The sequence below is a fragment of the Copadichromis virginalis genome, linkage group LG20 (assembly GCF_057382275.1).
Source record: "Copadichromis virginalis isolate Kocher_CV1m ecotype Utaka linkage group LG20, C_Virginalis_male_GT1.1, whole genome shotgun sequence".
In the NCBI taxonomy this organism is placed as follows: Eukaryota; Metazoa; Chordata; class Actinopteri; order Cichliformes; family Cichlidae; genus Copadichromis; species Copadichromis virginalis.
This window is the reverse complement of record NC_140637.1, coordinates 27756318-27783040: the sequence shown is the minus strand read 5'-3', so window position 1 is coordinate 27783040 and position 26723 is coordinate 27756318. Positions and strand designations below refer to the sequence as shown.

Below are 26723 nucleotides of genomic sequence, written 5' to 3'. Positions count from 1 at the left end.
GTGATAGAGTGGATGTGGAAAGCATCAAAACATTAAACATAAAACAGCAAACATTAGACTTCAGTAAAGCGCAAGCACCTTAAAGCTGCACTTAAGATGTTGCAGATATGTGACTGCTAACTATGTGACATTAGCTTTTCTTTCATTTTGGACACTTTGGAATGGTGACAGTGTACAGTCAATTGAATGATACCCCAGTCAGACAAGCTTAGAGACCAGCCGGTGACCATCTGGCAATCACTGTTCATGAGAGGAAAATCAGTGTTCCCCAACCAGTTGCAAGAGGTCACCAGCAGTTGCTGGGAAAATATTTGCTAAAGCCCCTAAAGGCCTAGAGACCAATCAGTGACTCTCATATTTCCCCAGCATCACACCTGTTGCTAGGGAAAAATGTGTATTCCCTAGCTGGTTGGAAAAACCTCTTTCTGATTGCTTTGCTTGCTAGCATATTGCTGTGGTCCCCCATAGTTTTCATGGGAGTGACAGAGTTGTCTACAAATATTGCCCAGTTGCTCTTAGAGCTGTGGTGAAACTGTGGCAAGTGCAGTATAAACTGGAAACCAGGACCATTCACCTTCAGAGTTAAAAGCTGCACCTTTTAAAACATGTTGACTACATCGCTGATGAACAACTTTTAATTGGAAGGCAAAAGTCTCAATTTCTAGTTTGCATCACACCCTTTTCACAAGTTGTACTACAATTTTTTGCATAGTTAGCAAAAATTGTGGGAATCTGCTTGCAACCAAAGCAATCAATATGTTTTTGTTGCAGGATCTTGTTTGCAACAGATTTCACCCAGCAAGAGCCAACAATCTCCAGAAAGTACAATTTTGTTTCCTAGAAATCTCAATAGTTATGTCTCACCAATGGTCCTGTTGATGCTCTCATTATGGGCAGTAATATTAAAAGTAATCCTCCTCTAGATACTTCTATTTTTGTACTTGTTTTGAATGTAATGCTTTGTTTCCATTGCAAAAAGTAAAATGAGCTTAACAATAGCACACACAGAATTCATTGTTTTCTAGATGCAGTGCACAAATATATCTGCATCTCTCTATCTGGAGTCAGCGCTATCTGTAATGATTTTATGGCAGCTTATCAGCCTGAAGTTGCAGTAGTCTATCAGGGACCAAAAAGCACTGCCACGTTGGACCTAATTTTTTTTTTCCACCATTTACCTTTGAAAGAATGTGTAATGCAAATGCAGTGAATTCATTGGTGGCCACTTCTCTTGTGACCGTAGTATAAATACGTAGCAGAAAAAGCAATGTAAAAATAAACCGTAAGATTTATTAACTCAACTTCACATTGTAAGGCAAAACATTACCTGGTTTTGTAAGGCAGTACAGGTTAAAAGGCACAATTTATTCCATCAGTTAAACCATGACAAAGTACTAAACAAAACAAAACAAACAAAAAAAACAAACAAACAACATACAATATACTTTTAAAACCGAGCACAACATATTATTGGGAAACTTCTTTAGCATGTCTGCCTGTGACTTTTTAAAAGTCTCTGTGTATACAGCCTGCCAAACTTGGTTATACTGGAGTAAATTTTAAAACTTGAAATTTCACTCCTGTAAATATGCATATCCCAGTGTATAAAACAAACCCCATATATTTTAGTTTTGCCACAAAATATTTGAGAGCAACTCGAAGGAAAAGCTGAACTCTTTAGAGGAATTATATTTAGCTTTTTTTCTGAGTTCATTTTATTGTTAAGAAACATAAAATAAAAAAATAAAAAGTTAAACACTAAATATATGACAGTGTAAGGCCTGTTGTAACATTCATGAAATACTGACATGATTACTTTGCCATTTCTAACATAAGCCTTACTGCACACACTGAGGACATGCATAGGACACAATGGAATTGAAGTTACCCAATAATGAGCTATAATATATACAGCAGTGTACTTCTAAGTGTCAGTCTTACAGAAAGGCAGTAAGCCTAGAAGATCACAATGCTTATGGTTTTATCTGGCCTTCACTGAACCATGAAGCTCAGCTGCAGCTGCATACATGTACAAAGTGATGCCTGAAAACTCAGGCTATCAATCTGTAAAGACCACACCTGCAGATTTTTATTATAGATATATATACAGTATTCAGCTACTTTAGGGTTCCAGTCAAGTTAACAGCTTCAATGCTGATTGTGTATAAACATACATGTAAAGACCCTGGTTTAATTAGAAAAAAAAACTGAAGGAATAAAGATTTAAGGGGTTGTTAAATGGCCTCCTGTTTTGTAATAGTTGGTTGAGGGATGGAGGTTGGCTGCTTGGGAACAGTGGCTATGACCCCCTGAACCATTTTATAATGTTCTGAGCTGGAGGCAGCGGGTGGAGATGGAATTGGGGTTTCAGGAGTGGCTGAAAAGTAGAACAGAGAGAGCAGTTACTAATGTGGAGAAACTACAGCACAAGCAGGTGAATATTTATTATCTTACAGTGTGACGCAGGGGTAACACAAGATTCCAATAAGGAATAAGTACTTTTGTGAAATTTGTCAGAGCATTAAATATGCTCAGAAAGAATAACAGAAGTTTTCTTTTACAAAATAAGCCAGATTAGTTTCTGTGAACAACTTAGGGGATTATTTTACCAAGCTTATTTGGTCTTCCAGCTACCTGACTTGGCTGCACATGGAGCTGCGTGAGGAAAATTTGATGGGCTCTCTTCATTAAAATACAACTGATTAATGATTGTGATCACCTTCATTAGACTTGAAGTTTTTACCATATGTAGCAATAAAAAACCCTGACAGTTTTAAGCTAATTACAGACACCAAATCTTAAATGTAGCAATGCATTAATGTATTTTGTGCTTACAGATTTGACCATTATGGATTGGCGTTGGCATATTGCTGGTCACTATAACATTGGTGCTGAGGTGCTCCTGAACCAGGTGAGGATGCAGAGAGTGAGGTGCATGTGGTGCTTCATTAGCAGAACCTGGAAGAAAAACCCCAACAATTGTCAGTTAATCATAATTTATTACTGAATAGTGGTTTGATGCAGTTCTGTCCACTTAATGCAATGCCTACTGTTTCAGAATTCATGCTATAGTAAATTTTGCTAAACCTATCTGTACTGACAACCATTTCTCACCTCCAAGAAGCATTTCTTGAAGCAGATTGTCAATCTTGGCCATGCCGAAGAGTTTCACAAACTGGATCTGTTCAATCATTTGCCAAGTGATGCTCTGTAGTGTCGGCAGGAGCAGGAGAAGCTCTCCAAAACGGCCTCGAGAGTCATATTGCCTGTCGTTGATGTAGTCCTCCAGGCTCACCTGGACCTGGTATCGCATCCGCTTGATCTTTCCAGGGTCACTCAGACCTTTAGCATCTATGGGCAAATGTTAGCAAAGAGAAATGTTTTGATGACCAACATCTGTATATAATGTGGTCTAGCTGAGTTTTTCAAGTTTTCACTCAAGTTAATGGCTTGGAAAGAAGCTCAAGAATCTGAAATGTTTGTCAGCACTAATACCTGGGTCAAAGAAAACTATGGCTTTTAAGCAGGCATATTCATTGTCATCTATCTGAAGCTCTTGGAAAGGAAGCACCAGCTCATCCAGGATTCTCACTGCTACTCTGCCCACCTCCAACTCTGGGCAGTTTCTGGGAATGATGTGGTCATTTCCTGCAGGAGAAACACATTGAAAACGCACCATTGGAATAGGGAAAGAGCATGATTATATGCAATATGAGTGCAGTATCACACTGCCTTGTGTGTCAGTTTTACCTAATAAGAGGATGTCTTTGTAAAGCATGGACCTCTTTGCAGCACCGAGAAGGAGATGTTCTCCTGCATGAGCTCGAAGCAATGCCACCTGCAATGAAAGTGAATTAAAAGACAGTTTGCTATGAAATAATAACTCCTTTATGTTATACGTGTTTATATTATAAAGTTCTGTCTGGGGTTTTTTAAACTCCCCTTGCATGAATCTCACTGGTTGAACTAAAATTGGCAAAGAAGGCCATCTCACTGCATCAGCAAATCAGTTACTAAGGCTCGGTGATCACACTGTTAATGATTCTGCAGTTTTGTTTTTTTTTCAAGAAGCAGTGTGACATTAAAACCAGCTCATCATGTTCCAACTGAGGATTAAAACACATTAACCATTCTGGTTGAAAATTTTAAGAGAGAGTGATGAAAAACCCCGTCATCCTTAGAGACTGGAAAACTATTTTCTCCTCTTTTCTTTTTTCTTACTGCAGTGTTATTTGATTAAGGAAGAACATAGTCAGTGACAGTCCCACAGCCACGTGTCCCTCAACCCTCGTTATGGTTTTGAGTATACTGGTTGATGAATGACTAGAGTGTCTATATCACTGTGTGCACTCTGTCTGTGTATGGGTCTCACCTGGTCATCCAAGGGCAGGTCACAGAAGGCTGGGATGTACTTGGCCCACTCCACTAAGACCAACAGCTGCTGTTTCATAGACTCACACACATCTGTGATGGTGGCGATCTTTTTAGTCCGTATGTCACCATTGAGTATAGGAGCAGGGGATGTGATCTACACAGGAAAATGCATTTATGAAGTCATTTGAGGTCTTGTTACAGTTACAGTAGATATGAGCCCCAAACATGATGTACGGCCACCTTACCTGTCTTGACAGTACGTCTGCCTGGATGAGTGCGTTGATGGATGGTAAACTGCTGTCTTCATAGCTGGATCTCCTGGTGCTGATTCTGTCTCGTTCGTTCTGTACAGCTAAAAAAAAAGAACATTCACAGATTTATAATGTGGCAGCAAGATGTAGGTTGCATTTGCAAAGCAAAAGATAAAAGTGGAACTTTCATGCAGTTATATTTTTGTAAATGCAAGAAAAGTGTTGAATTTTCTCATTTCCTTTGTTGCACAAACACGGAACACAGAGTGATTTGAAAGAAAAATATGTCTTCCAAGGTTGTCATGTTTATCAGTATATGGCTGTTATTGCTTGGAAATGTTTGCTCAGCATAAGCTGGTCAGAGACTTAAGCACTCCGTGGAGTGAACATTAACAAAGTAGTCCCCTCCTGGGTGTTGCAACACATTTAGACAAGTCATATCAATTTAGTGGAGACAGCTCAAGCTCTGGTAGTGATTTGCTGATTAAATTCTCTTTTGTTTTGAGAGGCAATAGATTCTATTGTTTTGAGAGGCAATAGATTCTATTGTTTTAACACTAAAAAATTCACATAGATTGACTTTTTTGACTGGTTTAGTGAAGAGATAAAAGTCATCTACCTTCTTTCTTCATGCCAGCTCTGAAGCACTTCTTCAGTCGGCAATACCTGCATTGATTTCTCTTGTCTTTGTCCACAATGCATTGTCTGTTAAACCTGTAAAAGTGAGTGGATTAAGTTTGTTTGTGCTATCACGGATTTAAAAAGGAAACTTAATGAAGGAATCAATACAAAGTGAAGCAATTGGATACAAATTGAAATAGATGAAGTAAAAATTCCAGATGCTTTCTTTTTCAAGTAGCTTAAGCATGAAGAATATATACATATATATGTAATGATTGCATCCATCAACATTTAATCACAAGACTGTAATCAGAAGATTGCAATCTTTGCTTGTCTACACAGTGGCACATAACTGAGAATTAATTGCATTGGCTAGATGTCCATTGCTTTTTCATTGTCACACAAACAGTAGCAGTATTTTTTAGTTGAAGAGCTTCACTCACCTGCATGAATACATGTGGTTTTTCCGGACGCTGCGTCTGAAGAAGCCCTTGCAGCCATCACAGCTGGAGGCACCATAGTGTTTACCTGTAGCTCTGTCTCCACATATGGCACACAAACTGCCTGCAGCCAGGTGGCTCGCGGCGTTCATGTTAGTGCTTTCAGCTGGTGAGGAGTCTGACATGAGAGAGAGAGAAAGGGAAAAAAAGGCTCATCAGGCCAACAGGCTTTTAGGTGATTAGCTTTAAATCACCGGAACAAGATGACCTGAAACTCGAAGAAGCGTCTTTTTATTTTTTTTTAATATGACTTTATTTCTAATCATATGCCAGACAGCAAACTTGAACTGCCAGGTTGGTTTAATTCTAGGTGTGAAAGACCGAAGTGAAGACACTCATCAGCTCCACTGACAGCTGATCAAAAGCAGCCCTCCAGAGAACTGCAGGGATCTGTTAGCAGCCTGAGTAGCTCAGATAGCGTCAACAGAGCTCAATTGATGTAGGTTTGATTACCTATGAAAGGCAATCGATGGAGACAGTTTTTGTGTAAGCCACTCTCACAGTCACCAGAACAAAGCTGATTATCATAGAGTTTGCCATGACACATGCTAAAGAAATGTACAATATATAAAAGTGGTAGGCTGGTTCTTGGAGAGTCACTTTTACATATTTGTTCAATGACAGAATATAATTGTGTAAATTATTTTAAAAAAAAGTTTTGTGCTTGGATAGGTCCCCATTAGGCTTTCTTTTTTTTGCTTCTTTGGAAATTTTAGAATCAGGATCAGAGCCAGATGTCATGGGAGACTGCATATACAAATAGGTTGGTGTCACTGTAAGCGCATATCCAAAAACGACATCCATTCTCCTCAGTTTAGACTCTGTGGGAACAAACCGTTTGTAACAAGAGAAGGGTGATCATGATACTAAAGCTACTGCTTCATCACTGAATGAAGATCAATCCCCTGTAATCAGTCTGACACCACATCCCTGTACAAGCTGGAACAGGTTAAAATTGGTTGGGCCAAATGACCCAAGTGCACTGAGAATACATCAGTCTCGTAAAACAAAATCTCTTAATGTTTTATCACACCCAAGGTGATAAAAGAAGACCACTGAACAGGATCATCTCTCTACGAGCAGGAGCAGATGGACAAATGACCCCTTTTATCACTTCACGCCAGAACTCGCGCTCTCCTCTCCCGACCAAAGTTTTAAATCAGTAAAAGTTTCAAAGTTCAAAGGCAGCGCTGCTTATATGACACTCACCTGCACCCAAGGGGAGCACTTGCATGTTTTCGAACTCTAGCGTGGTATAGGCTGGGTCCAGAGCTTCGCTGTAGTCTGCCATGTCCATGTCTGCTAGTTCTTTAGGCCAACAAATTCTCAACTACTTGACTGTGGGACAGAAAGACTTGTCCAAGAAAGTAGAGTGCCCCCCTCCTTCTCCACCTTCCTTTCTCACACCCCCACACACCTCAGCAAACCCCCCTCCTTCTTTCTGGGTCTAGCTCCGCCCAGTGACAGGACAGCTCCTTGGCCCAGTTGAGTGGTATATGGACCTACTGGTGTTAGAGAGGTGAACAGTGACTGACAGCAGAGCTGGTGTCCTTCTCTTCCTTCCCTCATACCACTAACCAGAGAAGAGGTGGAGTGTCAGTCCGGTTGATGGTTAACCAGAGTGTTCACTGGTGAATCACAGGGTTGTTTTTTTTTAAGAGATAGCACAGCTTTGATATCTGCCATCGCTGCATGTCAGTAATGGATAAACATTTCCTCAACCTGAGCTATGTCAGTTCACTCCTACTACATCATTTGACACCATTTTGAACTTTTCATTTTATAGCTGACACTTTCCTTGCATGCCCATATCACATGCATACCAATTAAAGCTTGGATATTGGTACAAACGAAAGTGCCTGCAAAAAGACCTGGAATTAGGCGGAAAGTAACTAATTCCAATTTTTATGAAATTTTACAAATTTTGAAAGCACTTCTGTTTGATGCTACTTTACATTTCTGCTCCACTGTGGAAAAACATTACAACTTTTTTCTTGCCTTTTAGCTCAGCAGCCCCCCTTGTCTCCCCTCTGCAGGTCAGCTAAAACACTCAGAGGCTGCCTTTTGTTGCTTAAATATTCAGAAAGCTTGTATGACTCCAGGTCCAAAGCTTCCAACCGATCCTCACAGATGCTCCTCTGCACAGATAGAATAAAAAATATCGAAACATTCCTCTGGTTTTGTTTTTGATATTTAATATTAACTGAGGCTTATTCAGGAATCACTCCATGACAACAGACATAGTTTGCACATCAATATATTACGGAAGTTATTAATTATTATTTTAAACAGAGGATAAATCATTATATCGCCTAACTGCTTATAAAGCAGTTTAACTTTAGAGCCAGCTTGATTACCTTGACCTTGAATAATTGCACTGTACTTTAATGAGATAAAAAGTAGAGGAAAAATACTTTTACCACCACAAGATAACCACAATCAAATAAAATTAACCACTATATTAAAAACATACTTCCATGTGTATTACATTGCTCGGAAATCTGAGTTAATTCTGCCATAATTAGCGGGGAAAAGCACAAATGATGCCTTTATGTAAAAGCCGTCATTGTTTGTGCAAGGTTCACGTGAGGCTTTTTCAAAAGCTCCAAGCTTGTTGTAAAGGCGGCTGCTCCTCTGAGAGACAGCTTAGATGACTCAGAGGAGCCTAAAGAAGCCTTTTAGAAAAATAAAAAGAGTAATGGTGGGTCAATTAATCATTCTTTACAGAAATTTTACATTTAATGCCACAAAATATGCAATAAAATGCAGTGAAGTGACACCGGCTTGTTTTACAGTTTACAAGGTTACAGATTTATTAGTTGTGGGTAACATAAGTGGGTATAAAAAAAAAGCATGAGCAGACAGAGTGAATCTTTTAGAAATGCACAAACATACGCAATTCTGAAACTGAGATTTTTAAAGGTAAACAGTGACCAGAGTTAATCAAACATCTGGCCCCCTCTGCCCCCGAGGATGGAAAATAGTTCAATCAAAACCTGAGTTACAGAGTAGAGAGGCCAGCTTGATGCCTAGATTAAAATCTTTCATCCAAGCCACCAACTTTTGCTCCTATCCAGTTGTCTCTTACAGGAAAAGGCCTTATTCATGACAGCAATACAATGCCAAAGCACAGTCTGCACACATTACAGCAGCATGTCTCCCCAGTAAAAGAGTCCATGCTAAACTATCCAGTCAGCAGTCCACATATGTATTATGAAGCAAAAACTAACACAGAGGAACCTGTTAAGGAGTTCATTTAAAAAAGTAAAGCATTTAATCTCCTCAGTTGTTTTCTATTTACAGTTATTAAAAGAGGTGATGATAAGTAGCATTAATTATGCCTAGTGCAAGCTTTGTTTTTTTGTCAGGTTTCAACATTTGATATATTCATTTTGTTCAGTTTTTTAAGTTATAAGTTAAATCATTTGAAAATCATTGAATTTTTCTTTTTTTTACATTTTACAAAGTATCCTAAATCAGAACTGCTGTTTACTAGATAATTTCTCTTTTTTGGTCCATAAATATAGAAGAAGTATTACGAAGCCATTTCTAAGGCTCTGGGACTCCAGTGAACCATAGTGAGAACCTTTATCCACAAAGGGAAAAAACTTGGAACAGTGATGAACCTTCCCGGGAGTGGCCGGCCTACCAAGAAAAGCATCAACGACTCATCCAGGAGGTCACAAAAGAACCCAAAAACCTGCAGGATTCACTTATCCATGTTAGGGTCGGGATTCATGATTCAACAATAAGACAACAATAAGAGACCAGGCAGAAATGGCATCAATGGGAGAGCTTCAAGCAGAAAACTGCTGCTGACCAAAAGGAACACAAAGGCTCGTCTCACATTTGGCAAAAAACATCTTGATGAACCACAAGACTTTTGGGAGAATCTGGACTGATCTGGAAAGTTTGAATCCTGTTACATCAGGCGTAAAACTAACACTTTCATAAAAGAACATCATACCAACGATGTGATGGTCGGGGCTGCTTAAGAACCTGGACGACTTGTTGTAACTGACGGAACCATACTTTCTGCTTTCTACCAGAAAACCTGAAAGGTCATGCATGCTTGAGTTATGCAGCAGGACAATGATCTGAAACACTCTACCGTTCACCCTCCAATGTGGCAAATTACAACAATTCTGCAAAAAAAGAATGGTCCAAAATTCCTCCACAGTGATGTGGAGGAATGTGTGGATATACAGTGGGGCAAAAAAGTATTTAGTCAGCCACCGATTGTGCAAGTTCCCCCACCTAAAATGATGACAGAGGTCAGTAATTTGCACCAGAGGTACACTTCAACTGTGAGAGACAGAATGTGAAAAAAATAAAATAAAATAAAATCCATGAATCCACATGGTAGGATTTGTAAAGAATTTATTCGTAAATCAGGGTGGAAAATAAGTATTTGGTCAATAACAAAAATACAACTCAATACTTTGTAACATAACCTTTGTTGGCAATAACAGAGGTTAAACGTTTACTATAGGTCTATACCAGGTTTGCACACACAGTAGCTGGTATTTTGGCCCATTCCTCCATGCAGATCTTCTCGAGAGCAGTGATGTTTTGGGGCTGTCGCCGAGCAACACGGACTTTCAACTCCCGCCACAGATTTTCTATGGGGTTGAGGTCTGGAGACTGGCTAGGCCACTCCAGGACTTTCAAATGCTTCTTACGGAGCCACTCCTTTGTTGCCCGGGCGGTGTGTTTTGGATCATTGTCATGTTGGAAGACCCAGCCTCGTTTCATCTTCAAAGTTCTCACTGATGGAAGGAGGTTTTGGCTCAAAATCTCACGATACATGGCCCCATTCATTCTGTCCTTAACACGGATCAGTCGTCCTGTCCCCTTGGCAGAAAAACAGCCCCATAGCATGATGTTTCCACCCCCATGCTTCACAGTAGGTATGGTGTTCTTGGGATGCAACTCAGTATTCTTCTTCCTCCAAACACGACGAGTTTATACCAAAAAGTTCTACTTTGGTTTCATCTGACCACATGACATTCTCCCAATCCTCTGCTGTATCATCCATGTGCTCTTTGGCAAACTTCAGACGGGCCTGGACATGCACTGGCTTCAGCAGCGGAACACGTCTGGCACTGCGGGATGTGATTCCCTGCCGTTGTAGTGTGTTACTGATGGTGACCTTTGTTACTTTGGTCCCAGCTCTCTGCAGGTCATTCACCAGGTCCCCCCGTGTGGTTCTGGGATCTTTGCTCACCGTTCTCATGATCATTTTGACCCCACGGGATGAGATCTTGTGTGGAGCCCCAGATCGAGGGAGATTATCAGTGGTCTTGTATGTCTTCCATTTTCTGATGATTGCTCCCACAGTTGATTTTTTCACACCAAGCTGCTTGCCTATTGTAGATTCACTCTTCCCAGTCTGGTGCAGGTCTACAATACTTTTCCTGGTGTCCTTCGAAAGCTCTTTGGTCTTGGCCATGGCGGAGTTTGGAGTCTGACTGTTTGAGGCTGTGGACAGGTGTCTTTTATACAGATGATGAGTTCAAACAGGTGCCATTCATACAGGTAACGAGTGGGGGACAGAAAAGCTTCTTACAGAAGACGTTACAGGTCTGTGAGAGCCAGAGATTTTCCTTGTTTGAGGTGACCAAATACTTATTTTCCACCCTAATTTACGAATAAATTCTTTACAAATCCTACCATGTGAATTCATGGATTTTTTTTTCACATTCTGTCTCTCACAGTTGAAGTGTACCTCTGGTGCAAATTACTGACCTCTGTCATCATTTTAGGTGGGGGAACTTGCACAATCGGTGGCTGACTAAATACTTTTTTGCCCCACTGTAAGTAGTAAGTAAGTAACATTTATTTAACTCTCCTCTGCAGCTGTGCACTGTCATTACTCTGGCAGCTTCACTTTATATCCTACTTTATTTATATAGCACCTTCCGAGACAAACAAAGTGCTTCACGAAGAAACACCAGAGCATTTCAAACAAAAACAAACAAAAAGTTAACCAAACACAATTCCATTGCATGGATCTTAATAAAGGAAATCATCATCTTAAAACTGCATTTTTTTATTTAGTCAGGCTATTTTTGATCTAAGATTAACATTAGTTTAACGATCTGAAACATTTGAGCGTGACATATATACAAAACCTAAGAAATCAAGAAGGGGGCAAATACATTAAACACTAAGTGTAGTAAATCTCATGGTTTCCCTGTACAGTGTAAAGACCAGATGAGTAGAAGTTGATGGTAATTTAAAAACTGTTCATGAGTATTTTATTTAAGCCTCATATACAAAAATATTTACTGTATAATTTAACAGTTTTCATTGAATGTAGCTACACTTTAAATTACATGTGAAGGTAAATGTGCCACTTTTAAACTGAAAATAATGCAGCATTGGTCATTAGGCACACGTGCACTCAGTGAATGATTTTCATGCCCAGAATCTGATTGTTTACATAAATAACTTTTGTGTTTGCGCAAAGCAGAAAGCAGGCTCATCCTGCATGTCACACAGCAAACAAGAGCCTTGTATTTGCAGAAAAAGTACCTAGTACATAGCAATAGGTCAACGATCTCAGGTTCAGACGGACCTCAAAAGCACTAAACCCCATGTAGGTGAAGTTGTTTGTCATGTACTCAAATTATACGGTGGGCTCATAAAATTATTTTTCTTCATGCAGGCAAACATCCATGCCTGTAGGCTTCTGTGTGTGACTGAGAGATGATTTGCTTAATGATTGATAAAAACCCCTCTTACTAAGAGCCAATCAGAAAGGAAAATGGAAGCAATCAAGTTCTGATTAAACTACTGTTTTTCTGAATGTCAGGAAAGGTCACAGATTCATTTACAGTTAAGCTTTCATGGTAATTAGACACTATAAACAATGCAATTAACGTAGACCAATTATCAAAAAATGATTAGCAGCTTTGTGCACACTCCTACAGTGTGCACAGGTGATTGTTCTGTATCAGACTGGAGCATGTTGTTTCACTTGTGTGTGCAGAGGTCATCCATTACAACATTGCTTCATGTTCGATCCATGCTGCTCTTCTGCAATGCCCATATTTGCTCAAGAAGTGTGCTGATTATTTCAAAGCAGTCAGCGAGCGGGGGGAGAGGGAAGAACTGATGATTGGAGAATCAGTGTGGAGCTTTGAATGAGTCACTGCAGCAAATCTTATCTCCCCCTATCATTAAAGTACTTGTATCATTGCTGCTATCTTAAATTTCTGTGAACTCCTCAAGGAACAGTCATATATGGGACTATAAAATATAATCTGCATGGTTATAGCTTTCTTAATCATAAACCCACAAACTGTTTTGATATGTTAGAAAGGGCAGGCTGAAATTCTTCCGTGACTTATCTGTGATTTGTGTGTGTGTGTGTGTGTGTGTGTGTGTGGGGGGGGGGGGTTAACATACTGTACATTTCCTCAAACTGGACTGACACGTGCAGGCTCTCTGGGCAGCTCACGTTCTTGCTGATGCCAAATTCTAATGTAGCCACTATATTTAAATTAATTAATTAAAGACTACAACTCATCTTAGGCAACATTTTTCTAAAGGTATAGTTTAATATGACTGTAAATGTCAGTTTAGCTTGTTTAGTGTAGCATAAAGACGGCAATATAAGGAGAAGCAGCTAACGCGTGTAGTTAAAACAGCTCCAGTAGCTATGCTAATGTGTTACTAATTTTATTTCATATTGCTCATACAGTCATTCAGTCTAATGCTAAGAAGTAAATCATTCATTATTCATTAATACTGGTGGTAAGAAAATGTTATATAGCTGTGATAAAACAGCTCAGTGTGTCAGTGTTCCTGGACACAAATTTCCTGTTCTTGTTTTCGTGTCCCTGAAAATAATGTTTAGTTATTTTTTTTATTAATTTAGAAAATAATAATAAATTTCACTTTCTTTTTTTCTTTGTCCATCTAAATGAAAACACAAAAACAATGTCAAACACAGCAACAGGTGGCGGTATAACCCTAACTGTATAGAAATGTTTGCAAAAATAAATGATTCGATGGTAAACAGCCTGACTGTAAACAAGGAAATGAAGATGCAATGATGAGTTTCTGAAAATCTTAAACCTGGACAAAGTTTTTCAAAAGCTTACATTTCTGGTTCAAAATGGCAATATACATAGAAAACCTATATTTACCAAGATATATGTGTACGTGGGAAAAGGGGCTCAATTTATAGGCTAATGTAGTGAAGTATGAAGTCATACAGCATGACAATTCATTGTTTCCATGAACTTGAATAAATACACATCTTTTAGGTAACTATTTGACGTTTTTCACTTGTATTATTTTTCAGTGTTTTTTCTTTTTCTTTTTTTGGTTTGTATATTTTGTTATAGTTAGCATGGTGATGCAGTAAAGAAACTGTGCATTCACATGCTTCTCAGATGGTCATGTTTCCGTAGTTTGGGAACATTCTTCTGACTTTGTTGTATGTTTTTAAGTGATAAAAACACACGTGTTAAAAGAAGATGTGTTATTGTGTGTTTTATTGCTGTTTTATTACACTGAGCATTCAAAATACATACTGTTGGCTGTTTACAGTAAAATATTGCACTGACCTGACCTGTAGGATTATTGCAAATAATCTAGGTCACTTAACTCGGACAGCAACTGTTGTACTAAAACTGGCTACATTTCCTCTCCAGAGCACTCATATGATCCTTTATAAATAGGAGCAAAACCACCAAGGTCAGATTGTGTAGTGTTCTGAGAAATTACAAAAAACCAAGAGCATCGCAGACTCTGCAGGCCTCAGTTCATGACAGTACAGTTAGGGAAATGTTGAACAAGTGTGGCTTGTTTCTAAGCCGTACTTGTGCAGGAAAAATGCAACGCTGCATCTGAACACACATTTGGTGAAAACACATCATATCATCACAAACATTTCATACAACTGTCAAACACAGTGGTGTAGTAGTAATGATTTGATTTGGAGCCACAGAATTTGGGCACCTTGCAGACACTGAGCCTACTACGAATTCTTGTGCATACCAAAGTATTCAAATTAGAGGTCTCCTGTGCATAGAGACAGTAATTGCAGGTACACCTGTTGTAAACAGAAGAAATCAAGGTATTGCCATCCTGACTTTACCCTAACTGAAATGTTATGGTAGGACTTTAGGAGAGCAGTGTGAACCAGTTCCTGCACAGAGCAATGAAGCAACATTATAAAAAGGGTGAGCCACAATTCTTCTACACTTCTGCAGTTATAAATATTATAGTTATACAGAAAATTATTACTTTAAGTTATTGCTGCTAAAGGTGGTTGTGCAAGCCATTGAATACTTATTGTATGCTTAATTTTCACTTTCTTTTTCTTTTCTCAATGTTAGAGCATAGATAAGCCGCAATGGAAACTTGTGTGCATGTGTACTGCATACATAACAACTACTATCAGGTAAGTGCCAGAACTTTAAAGCCCAGGGTCAGGTCATAATGCTTGTGGTGCTGTAATACTCAAAAAAAATCTTTATGACAATTCGAACCCCCCAAAAATACAATCAGTGACTTCTATTTAAAATATAATCAAGAATGCAAGATGTGTAGTCAGTGATAACATGATAACTTTACTAGTTATTTTCCAAATTGCTGAACTCCATTTTCCAATAATGTTCACATGAAATGGCAAGCAATAGAACTGCCAAACACCTCATGAAGCAGTCAGTGATTGAGTTAGCATGCTAACATTGTACCTTTCTATGTAGAGATGCTAACATATTTGAAGACTCTTTTTTTTAATCGTGGCAACAAATCTCATTCTTAAGGCTGTTACACAACCAGGTTCCCAAGACAACAAGCCTATAACTCGGATTATACATGTGATTTTGATTAGGTTTTTATTACCATGTTATTGCCTCTTTAAATATAGGAAATTTTAAAACCATAAAAAAGTTAAACATTACTAGTTGGGTTCAGTATGTAGCTGTCATGTGTATTAAATCCTGACCAGACATGGCTACAATGACCGTTACAATAACACACCACTGTTGTCATTTGTTTCTATTGGTACTTTAGTACTGGAGTTGTGTTGATGTGCGGGGACCAGATTTACTTGGCAATTGTGATGCAGCAGTTAACAAAACCACTCAAAACAGTCATTCATCAACAGTAATCACATTTACATGTGACAGCTTAAGCTTATCAGCAAGTCAATAGTGTGTGATTCAGCTCCATGGGGGCAGAATATGCATACAATTAATGATTTTTTTTAATTTATTTGTCTTGTAGCAGCTTTTTCTCTGGTTGTATTAAATGCCGTTAAAGGATGATTGTCTTGCTTTGTTTTTTAAAGTAGTCAAATGCAGGGATTGTTTGAGTGCTATTTATAACAAAATATAATGAAATAAAGTGAAATAAGTAAGGAATTTTTTCTTTTTTTAATGTAGTGAACAGAATATAAATAGAGTCTTAAGCCAAAACTGAATTTTGATAAAAGCTGCAGCTCAGCTGGCAATGGCCATTTGACTTTTAAATGAAGTGGGAGGCTGCCATGTTAAAATGTGATGGGCTAGACTGAGCTGTCTTATAATCAGTCACCCAAACTCTTGCCCCGAGGCTAAAAGTCAAAGGATCGCTGAGACCTGATGTAATACATGTGTGATTCTCCCCTTTGAAATTTCAAACTCCAGTTTGTGAACAAAGTCCTGTCTATCTTCTGAATAGGAATCTCCGACCACTGACCAAACTCCATTTGTAACCACTGCCTATTTGTACCTTCTCCTCAATGACTACATTTCATTTCCCCAAGTCCGATCTCAAAGGCAGGCGGCAGGGAAGCAGCATAATAAAATCAAAATGCAGAAACCAGCAGCTGGGAGGAAAAAAGACGAACGTGGTGGCCTGGAAGAGTTAATAAGATGTGGAATATAAACTCTCCGGGGACTTATTTTGCTTCTTTCAAAGAGAGCTTCACCTTAGTGGAAAAGCAAGGCATAACCAGGAATGTGTTGATGTTGATAAGAGGAAAACAGAAGGAAACAATGTGCTGGCTGCAGCAGATTTAAGGCCGGCAGAAAAAGCCTGCTGCAGTAGATGGAGGAGATAGGTGAGTAGAGTGTCATGGCAAAGACCTTGTCAACAGATAGCTATCTGCAAATAACACAGCTTATGCAAGCCCGTGTGGTTGAGTGGGGGAATATCATATTTTCTGGGCTAGTGGAATATTCTGTTCCTATAATAATGCAGATTTATCATTTAAGAAGATTGAATTACTGTCTTGCATCATTTTCTGATGGTTTTATGTGAGCATGTTTATTCAGTAAAATTGTGTTATGCGTTACTCCCGCCTCTGTAGTGGAAATTACTTTGACAAAGCTCATATAAATATCTTATTTTTCCTGTCAAATATTAGCATTCTACTTACACAGAGAAGATAATGCAATCTCAGAGGCCCACGAAGCCTTACTCATTAAAAGCCAGTTTGTCACCTTTATTTACACAGTTTTTAAAGTTTTGTGCTAAAATGACAAATCGGATTGCCAAAGAAATCCTCAAAGAGCCGTCTTCATGTTAATTAAAACGATTTCAAAGTTTTATCATTTAATGTTTACAACCACTCTCAGTTTACTTTTAAATTAGCTTTCTGAAGATGATTTTCACCGCGGCTGAAATAAAATCTTTTCAGTGAAAGAGCAGGCAAGTTGTCAAATCGCCCTCATGATTACTGTTTGCTCTCATGTAATGATAAACCAAGAGCGTCTATTAGTTGTGTCATGATATTATAAGAGGTTAAAGATTTAGCTAATAAATTAGATAGGCTGATGGAAAATTATATTACAACACCCTTTTCCAGTTTCTCTTTGTGACTTCTACCCACTTAGCAGACCACACTGTATTTCTGTTTAAAGGCACTTTACTAAGGTGTATTTCTTTACAGATATTAACTTGGGCCACCAGTATTTCTTTATCTCAAAGATTTATTAGGCCATTCAACCTTTCGGTACGTCTTTCATAAATATAAAACTGAAAGCGACACACTTTACAGAAAAACAAATTCACAAAAACATGTTTATACTTCAGTCAGACTGAAAACCTCAAGTAGCCCCTGTGCACTAAATAAGTAAACAATTACATCAATAAACATGAAGACCTATGCACTACGTAAATCAATCACAGCATGTGATAAGGGTCTGTAATAATTAACCCTGTTTTGCTGAAGATTCATTTTGACTGCTTTTCCAATCCACTCTGTCAGCAGCTCTGCTCGGAGCACCTTTATCTCTCTAATTCTCTATAGGTCCTTCAGTGAGCAGCAAATCAATAGACATTTAACCTAGACAGCTCGAATAACAAGACGTGAAGTATTCAACGCTGCCCTGTCAACGTTAAGTCAAGAGTGCTTTTTGTCCAGCATCTTAACTTGAATTGTAATGAACACAATACACACAGAGTGTTGTCTTTATTTAGCAAGACGTTATCATCACAGCATCTGTAACATCAAATATTTTTTTTATTGTTAAGTGAATTAACTCAGTGAGCTCATTTTTCTCACTCATGTTCTCATTTTAGTCCTTCTGCCTGTCACTGAGGTGACATGATGTTCTCATTTTATGCAGCACCTTAACAGGTCTGTCAGGGGTGGTGAGCAAAGTACTGAAAGTTTGGAGTAACAGTACCCTCACCAAGTGAAACAATACTCCACTCTCGTTATGTTTGAGAAAATTCTCCGCTTTTTAATTTCAGTAAAAGTAGCCACTCTACGGTGGAGAAATACTTTGTAACAAATTGCTACTATGGTGCAGTAGAGGATTACTTGGTAACAGTTTGTTAGAATGGTACACTGGAGAATTACTTTTTAACAAGGCGTCACAATATAGCACAGTGCACTCACCTTGTTATAAGTGAAAGTACTGTATGAAGTGCACAGGAATAAGTATCAGCATAGTTTATTCTATAATAATACATTACATGTTTTCTTTTTGATAATCTGACTAAGTAAACTATAACTGCAACTAGCAAATAAATGTAGTGTCGTAGAAAGTGTAGTGGGGTAGAGGGAAAGCAGCATAAAATATGGAAACAATGTAACCTCATCGGGTATTTTGCTAAATGAATCTGCTAAACTATGTGAAATGCAGTCAAGTGGAAAGTACAGTATTCCCATCTGAAATTGAGAAGAGAAGAAGTCATATGTAGAATTAAATGAAAAATTCTCAATTGAGGTTAAACTGGAAGGAAGTCCAGTTGGTGGTTAAGCATGGTTTGCTTCTTTCCATCACTAGGCCCTCTACTTATAGTCCAGTGTTTGTGTCAGTGCTGTTGCTTTCATCAGTGTCAGGTAATATGAAATCATTGCTTATCACTGCCATCTTGTGGACATTCAGCAAATCAACACTCAATCCACTTCTCTGTTAACCAGGTTCTTACTACAGTAGTTGTTTAATGCACAAACTGTTGAAGCTCTGAAACGTCCAAAATATTCATGATAGAGTCAACTTATTGTAACACATGTTCAAAGAAGCAGCTCTGGTAGGAATTAAAATACCCTTTTTTTGTCAAAGCAGCTTTGCAACATGTTTCTTTTGAAAGCCTCGAGCAACAACAGAATATACAACAGAATATTGTGTTCATTTTCACAGTACTGTCTTCAATCTTCCAGGGGCTTTACCTCAAAGATTTTAACACACACACAGCAAGAAAAAAAAAAACTACAACTAAGTTTATGTGTCTTTTACCTTTACCCGGGTTGGTAAAGTGGAGGATTCCATCCTGGCCATACATCCCTGGGAAAGCTGAGCTCTGACAGTGCGCCGACCAGCTGTGTGAAGGCCCATGAGCCTCGTCGCCTCTCCCAGGCCCGGCCAGGCTGAGGCAGGCTGGGAGGAAAAGCAGCTACTGGATAGTGTTGTTTGCTGGGGCCACCAGGCCGACTGTAAGGGCCCAAGGCACATGGGGATAATCCCCTAATGCCTGTCACAATGAGATTTGATTGGAGACTTGAACACTCGGATTATTAGTGTCAAGAGAACAGTGTGTAATACCTGCTCTCCAAACAGGTTGCTAATTGGGCTTTCTGCCTCTGTTAAATACCCAAGAGGCACACTGAGATTTGTTAAATGTCACATTTGATGTCAGCACAGATTAAGTTTCATTTCATTAGCTGAGTGGTTCCTTCACCCACTAATGTAACTTTAACATAATGCAAGCTTCTGCTATTTATATTATTTCACCATACAAAGGGTCATGTCCCAGCATAAGGAAAAACCCTTACAAGCTAGCTAAAGGGAAAGATCAACACAAAGTTATAAAATGAGGTAACTGATTTATCAAAGTGATAAAAGGAATGGAAAAGAAAACAAATATTTCATGGTGGCAAAAGTGGACATTAGATAAGCCTTGCTAAAAAGGACTTTTCATTTCATCACACTATGGCTCCTTATGGAGAAAGCCCACAATAACTCAATAATAGCTGAGTGATTTTATCTGTCATTTGAGTCATAATCTGACTCAGACCTCATAAGTCTTCCTGTGCTGTTAAATCTTGCACTTATTACATAATATGCAAATGCTGCAGCTTATTTCTTGGTTATGTCTGACTGAAGCTGTGAGGAACATTAAAGTCAAAGTGACACATGTCTTGATTTGACCAAGAGCACTTCAATTTATGTAATTTAGTTTGATTCCTCCAGACAGTCTTACCACATGGGCAAAGTGGGCATGATTTTTGATTTTTAAGAGTGTGTGAGTATCTGTAAAAGCCCTACATTTGCAAGTGAGAAGGCCTAGATGTAAATAAAAATGGACAGAGGTGGAGCCAGAGAGTTTTTATAGGGGTGGCCAGGCAAACAAGTTAATGATTTTTTTCCCCTAGGCAAGTCACCGTGGGCCAAATGTTCAGGTTTGGTCACTTATTTTGACCATATTTCTGGACATACTATAAACTATTTCTTGTTTTTGGGTATTCATATTTTTTTTTATGTGACAATAATCTAAATAGTGGCTGGTTCTTGTTAATATGTGCGAGACCATCAGCTAGAGAAATTGTAACACAGTTTGACTTGAAAAACAGTTTGTAACAATATGATGTAACTTGATGTAACTGTTAATATGAATGTAGCTACAGTACAAGACAATACTAATCTTCTAGTGTTTTGAGAGTGTACATTAGCTGTACATGTATAAACTGTTAAAATGATTGCTTCAAACAATACTTTCACTTTGAAATAAATACTGACCAGTAAATGCATCTGTTTCTGTATTTGCTCTTTTTTTAAGTGTTTCCTTCATTTTAGCTTTGCTCTTTAGCTCTAGACATAGTTAAATTATATAGGATTATATAGATTTAACTCTTCAGTAGCTGCTTTTCCACCAGCTCACTGATTGCTTTCACTTTTAGAAGTAGGCTAACGCAGCCAGAGGACCCAGGTGAAATCCATGCAGGTACAGAGAGAATAATTGAACTTCAAACAGGCCACAGCCAGTTGCTGAACCAGGAGGCAGCAGTGTTAATTACCAGTAGCCTGTTTTGTTAGGAGGACATCTCCTCAGTGTACAAATTTTTTTAATTTTACTGCAAGAGATTGAACAATTACAAACTCTGCTGCACATTGCAGTATTAAAACTTTTCATAGAAAAGTTCATTTTTGACCTAGAAACATTATCTTGAAGTTGCCAAAGCAACGGCCACATCAATAAACACCAAAAGCAACAAAAAAAATGTCATTTCCCTGTCCATACTAACTCCATCTACAATGATATTTATAATCCAATCCAGAGCTGCAACAAAGCTGTAAATGAACTTGACTTGTTTATAACCTAGACTTTATGACATTGCTTCACCTGAAACATTAAATGCATGACTGAAGCAACGAAAGTGGCTGTTCTGCCACCAACATTTGAAAAATGTGACACATTTTTTGACAAAATTACTTCTTTAGCGACCTATCAGTAACAACCTCTGCCTGTAACAGAAAGTTTCATTATTTAATTTGTAATAATAATAATTGATAATTGTATAAATTTGAACTTTGTAAGCATTACTTTGTTTATGGTTCATGCAGAAGTTATGAGAAGGTTAAACCTTTGCATTGCAATGTGTCAGTGTTTAGAAGTACTATTTTTTTTTTTTTAAAGATGCCATTATCATGAGAAATCCTCATCTACATGCCAGTACGATGACAAAAAAAAAGAGTGCCTTGAAAAATATTTTGTGTGCATAGCTTGATGTGTCTAATGTAGAATGTGCCCTGCTGTCAAGTCTTTCAGCTTTTTAGGCAAACAGATATCTGCTGAGGGTCTGTTCAACGGCTGTTGTCATGTTTGCATTCACCAAGTGTCTCTGCCCCTCTGCAGGGCTTGGGAGTTTGTCCAGGCTGCGACCGTTAAGCAATTAATCCCATGTGTCTGACACAAACTATGTGTGTTCTATGAGCTATAAGTCACCTTGCTAAGAAGGTTTGTCAGCTTGTGCCCACAGCTGAGTGTGAAGGAGTGAGAAACCTGCTAAAAAAATACATAATTTATCATAATATATTTTATCATCTTGATAAAATCTCAGTAGGAAGCAGACTATTTTCAGGATGTGGAATTATACGGTTTTGCAATAGAAGTAACATGAGCAGAGGTTTGTAGCTTGCTTGGACAAAGAAGCATAGTTTAACCTGAGCTAGGCCAAAAAGAAGCTTAAACTACGCAACTGCCAAAGAATGTATTTACAACATAAATGTCCTGGTTTTGGAAGATTTGTCAAGCATATACTGTAAACAAGTCCTCCAAGAAAAGCTTACTATTGTATTCATTAGAAGTCAGTACTCCAAACAAAAAGAAAAGAAAAAAAAGAAAAGAAAAGAAAAGAAAAGAAAAGAAAAGGTTTTCTGCTTTTAATGTTTGCTAGTTCTGTAAATTAGCAACCAAGATTATAGTCTGCATTGACTCGATAGGGTGTAGCTTAAAGAATCACTTTTCATAGTTTTGCTTTTGTCAACAAATCATATGAAAACTAAAACTGTATTTCTTAGTAATTCAGCCCCTCCCCAGCCTGTCTGTGCTGCTTAGTCACTAGAGACTTGGTGGAAACTTTAGAATAAGCACATTCATAAATTTTAACTAAGTAAAATATAAGATCTCTGTGCTGTATTTTTCTTCTTATTTTACTTTTTTTGAATAAAACTTGGGGTTTAATGTACATTTGGTGAGTATTTAGGCAGCAAATTCACATTCAGTTTGCATTTGCAACAGCATTGATACCAGCACTGCCGTCTTCACCTGCTCCAGATGACACACACCTTTACTAAGTAAAGGTGCACAACCTTTCCCCCCTTACTAGAAGCTGGACACATGAACAGTAGCACTACAAACACGATGAAGCATCTTAAAGACTGATGCCTTGGTCGTTATTACGACTGTTGGGAGGTCAGTAAGTCTCCTGTTTTAACAACAAGTATTAAACAGTTATCTGAAGTGTTGACCTTGCCACTGTCCGCATAAACATGAACAATTTAAGTATTAGCAGCTACCTGCAGGTAGCAACTGGTGGCTATAATAAAATGGTAATGTTAATGTGGTCTTGTCTGTCTGTAACATTAATAAACAGTATAAATTTAACAGGATAACACAGTTAACTGCAGTATTATGTTATTAGGTTATTACTGGGCACGATTCAAAAAACAGCATGAAAATCTGAATTTTCGGATTCTGAACTTGTCATCTAACACACACATACACCGAATGCACTGTGTTGTTGAGGAAAATGTGAGGACAAAGAAGTTGATATTAAGCGGTCCTGTTGTTTCTAAACCCGGAGAAGGAGGAAACAAAGATGCTAGGTTCATTCAAGTCTCCGAAAAAAGCAGCAGCAGGGAGAATTTCATACTTTGAACCAGGAGTTAAAGCTGTATCACAACTGCTTTCATACATATGTCAGGATGTCAGGGGGGCAGTTTGAACTCTTGTTGGCAGAGTTGGGACCACATCTGAGGAGGCGGATGAATCATTTCAGAAAGCTAAAGAAAAATAAATGCTGCAAATTCATCCAGTGAAATTACGCGGTCGGTGTGAATTTGCACATTAAGAATGGGTGAATCCAAAAACTATTTTTAAAGCACAAAATATTCTAACAAATTTTACACATCTGATGTGTAAAGCCTTCAGGATGTCAGTGGAACTTCCATATTATGGTCTCCTAATGTGTCTTCAACTGTGCTCAAGATCAAGGTCAGATTTTACTGAAACAGGATTCATTTGCTGTGGACACGACTGTGAGCCTGCTTAACTTCTCAGTAGATTTAAATTCTCATGGCTTTGTGCGATACAACCACTGAAAACAAAATGCACAGCTTTCTTTCTGTGTGTCACGCATGATGATCACCTGTGACTGTAATTCTAACTGACAAAATAACACATCAAACAAAACTGTATAACTGAACAAAATCATGATGCTCATTGTTCTATACAGTTTCTCTTTATGCTGCATGTACTGTGTCATAATGAAATGAAATCATCTAGAGATTTATGCCGTAACAAAAACCCCTCACAAAACATGAATTGTAAATATAATTAAATAAAAATATTGTCCTGTCAGCAACTAAAATAGCAGCCTGGAAATCTTATCCCTGTCGCTTCACTCTTAACTGAAATGGAAAAGTAAATGGAGCTGGATGTAAACCGGCCAATGCAGAGAAAATTTAGAGAAGCATGGGGTGTTCATTAGAGAGATTAGTGTTAGTATATTCCCAGTTAGCTAGCCCATAGGGGGTTTGCTTGCCAGCTACAAAGTCCTAGAAGCAAGCCTGGCAGCGACAACCTTGAAATACTGCTGGACACATATATGAGAAGTTATTTTCACTATCTGAACTGACTTTCACTTCAGTGGTCACTAGGACTGAAATGTATGAAAATATCACCTCCTTCCTTTGTACAATTCACCTTTTCTGTGTAGCTGTTCCTTTTGCTGAAAAAATAGCCTACATATAGCGAATTGGCATAGTGGCACGAGAAGAAATGCAAGGAGGGAAGGAATAAACGAGCAAAGGCAGACTTAAAACATTGGACGGATATTTTCATTTCTCATTTGGCCAGAGCTTTGTTTAAATGGATTTGCATCCCTGGTGTGACATGCAAATTATTTAATGAATGACCACAGAAGCAAAAACTAAACTCCCACCAACTGCTGCATCAGACAGCTGGTATGATGCCGAGTAAGGCCTCTCTTGAGATGGTTCAAAACAGTTATGACAAAGGGGCGGTTTGTGTGCCTGTAGCAGCGATGTGTCCTTCTGCTGTTTTGTGTTTGCACAGCACCTTATATTGTAGCCATAAAATAATGCAGAGGCTTGTCACAGTGTCATAGTGAGGTTAAAATGTCAGTCTTTTTATGGATAGTGTAACTCTACAGAAAGAATGTTTTCAGAACTCCGTAAAAAATATCCAGTCCATGAGCACAGCTTGTCAAACAGAGCAAGCTTAAATCATTTCAAATCAGCCTGTGAGCCCTGTCACACTCACTGTACTCTTACAGCTCTTACATCTCAATATCTCTGAACCATCATCTCCATCAGGCCCAGCTCCCATGGCCTTTTTTTAACGACCTCCATATCTCTGACACACCTCCTGGATTACAGCCGTGTGAAAAAGACAGACATGTATGGTGGTGATATTTGCACCCTGAATCCCTTGTGATCCAGCAGAGCTCTGGAGCCAAGCAGCTGTTGCACAAAAACACTGAATAAGAAGCAAAAAGAGGCAAGCAGCTGCCATGCTTAGCCTCTTTTTAAACTAGTCAGCCACACGGATAAAAGCAAAAGTGTGTACTCACCAAATGGAAGTTCCATACTTGAACTGACTTGTGAGTTTACATTGACCATGTCGTCCTCTCCTTCCTCCCGAGCATATGTTTTAAATCCACTATTTTCTCCCCTCACCATAAGGTGTAAAATGTGGAAGTCTGGCGCAGGGTGCTGTAGTGCGAGAAGGGTGTTGTTGGTGCAAGGTAAGGCCGGTGTTGCTGCTGTTATCTTATTGATTTTCCTAATCTGGGCAAATGTGGGTGGGGAGGTTAAACAGTAACCAGGCTCGTATGGACACCAATCTATATAGCAGCTGTAGCTATGGCAACATGATGATAGAAACTCAAATAGACATAAAGTTATTGTGCTCTTTTCCCTCTTTCTCATCACCCAACAGCCATTTCTCAGTTGAAGATGAAAATTGTGTAAGAATAAGAGTTTATGTAAAATAGAATGAAAGAAAGAGGGTGGGGAGGGACATAAAAGACAGAGGAGTGGAGAATGTACTGAGGGTGGCAGCAAGCATACTGTATGACGAGTGACATCATCAGTTTTGTTTTGACTGAGGAGAAAACATTACTGCTTAGCCGTTATATACCTGGGGCCTGAACTCTCTGCGGATGCCAAAACATCCTCCCAGCAGAGATGGAAGCCCACCTTCATTTCATTGGAGAATGAGTTTAAATCAAATATATCGTTTGATTTAATTTCTTTGGCCTATAAGCTGTTGAGATGTCTGCCTTCTTTGAATGTAATGAAGCTAGTTGGCTCTTTGTCCTGTGCAGAAAAATACTCAGTTATGACACAGGTATTCTAAAACTACATTCACCAACCAAAAGAAGGTGCTCAGCATGATAAATGTGGCAATCATAAGGTCAGTGTGTGGCTCCTTCGCTCTACATTTGGGAAGTTCAACATTATTTTTCACCCCAATGCTTAAAGGTAAAGAATATGTGTGTCTGTCTGAGGGGATTATAGTGTAAAAGTGTAAAATCACTTTTAATGGCTAGCAAGAGTTGAAAATCATAATACAGCTATCAATTTACAATGTTTACATCCTGTTACAGTGTCACAAGCCCTCCTCTGGCTTTCTTCTGCTAAGTGAGACGGTTGGCGTGTAAACATGGATGCCATCTCCTCACCGGAGCTTTAAAGTTTGCAAGCTTCACGCTTCAGTTGGTTGGCAGGTACGGCTTGGTAGACAGAGATTAATTCCCAAATGAAATTGCTCACAA

General features: G+C 38.6%; 1 protein-coding gene across 2 annotated transcripts; it reads right to left on the bottom strand.

Moving 5' to 3' along the window:
* Positions 1-1270: 1270 nt before the first annotated feature.
* On the bottom strand, positions 1271-25673 carry hnf4a (hepatocyte nuclear factor 4, alpha). 2 transcript variants are annotated; one of them, XM_085443553.1, is made up of 10 exons: positions 25518-25673; positions 5690-5864; positions 5245-5339; positions 4620-4726; positions 4373-4528; positions 3751-3838; positions 3496-3648; positions 3115-3351; positions 2836-2958; positions 1271-2377 (listed from the first exon to the last, which is right to left on the bottom strand). In XM_085443553.1, the coding sequence occupies exons 1-10, from the start codon at positions 25624-25626 to the stop codon at positions 2235-2237; spliced, it is 1386 nt and encodes a 461-aa protein (XP_085299679.1). In that variant the 5' UTR covers positions 25627-25673; the 3' UTR covers positions 1271-2234. The 2 variants fall into 2 exon arrangements, with proteins under 2 accessions (XP_085299679.1, XP_085299680.1); XM_085443554.1 differs by lacking the exon at positions 25518-25673 and adding an exon at positions 6956-7313.
* Positions 25674-26723: the final 1050 nt, after the last annotated feature.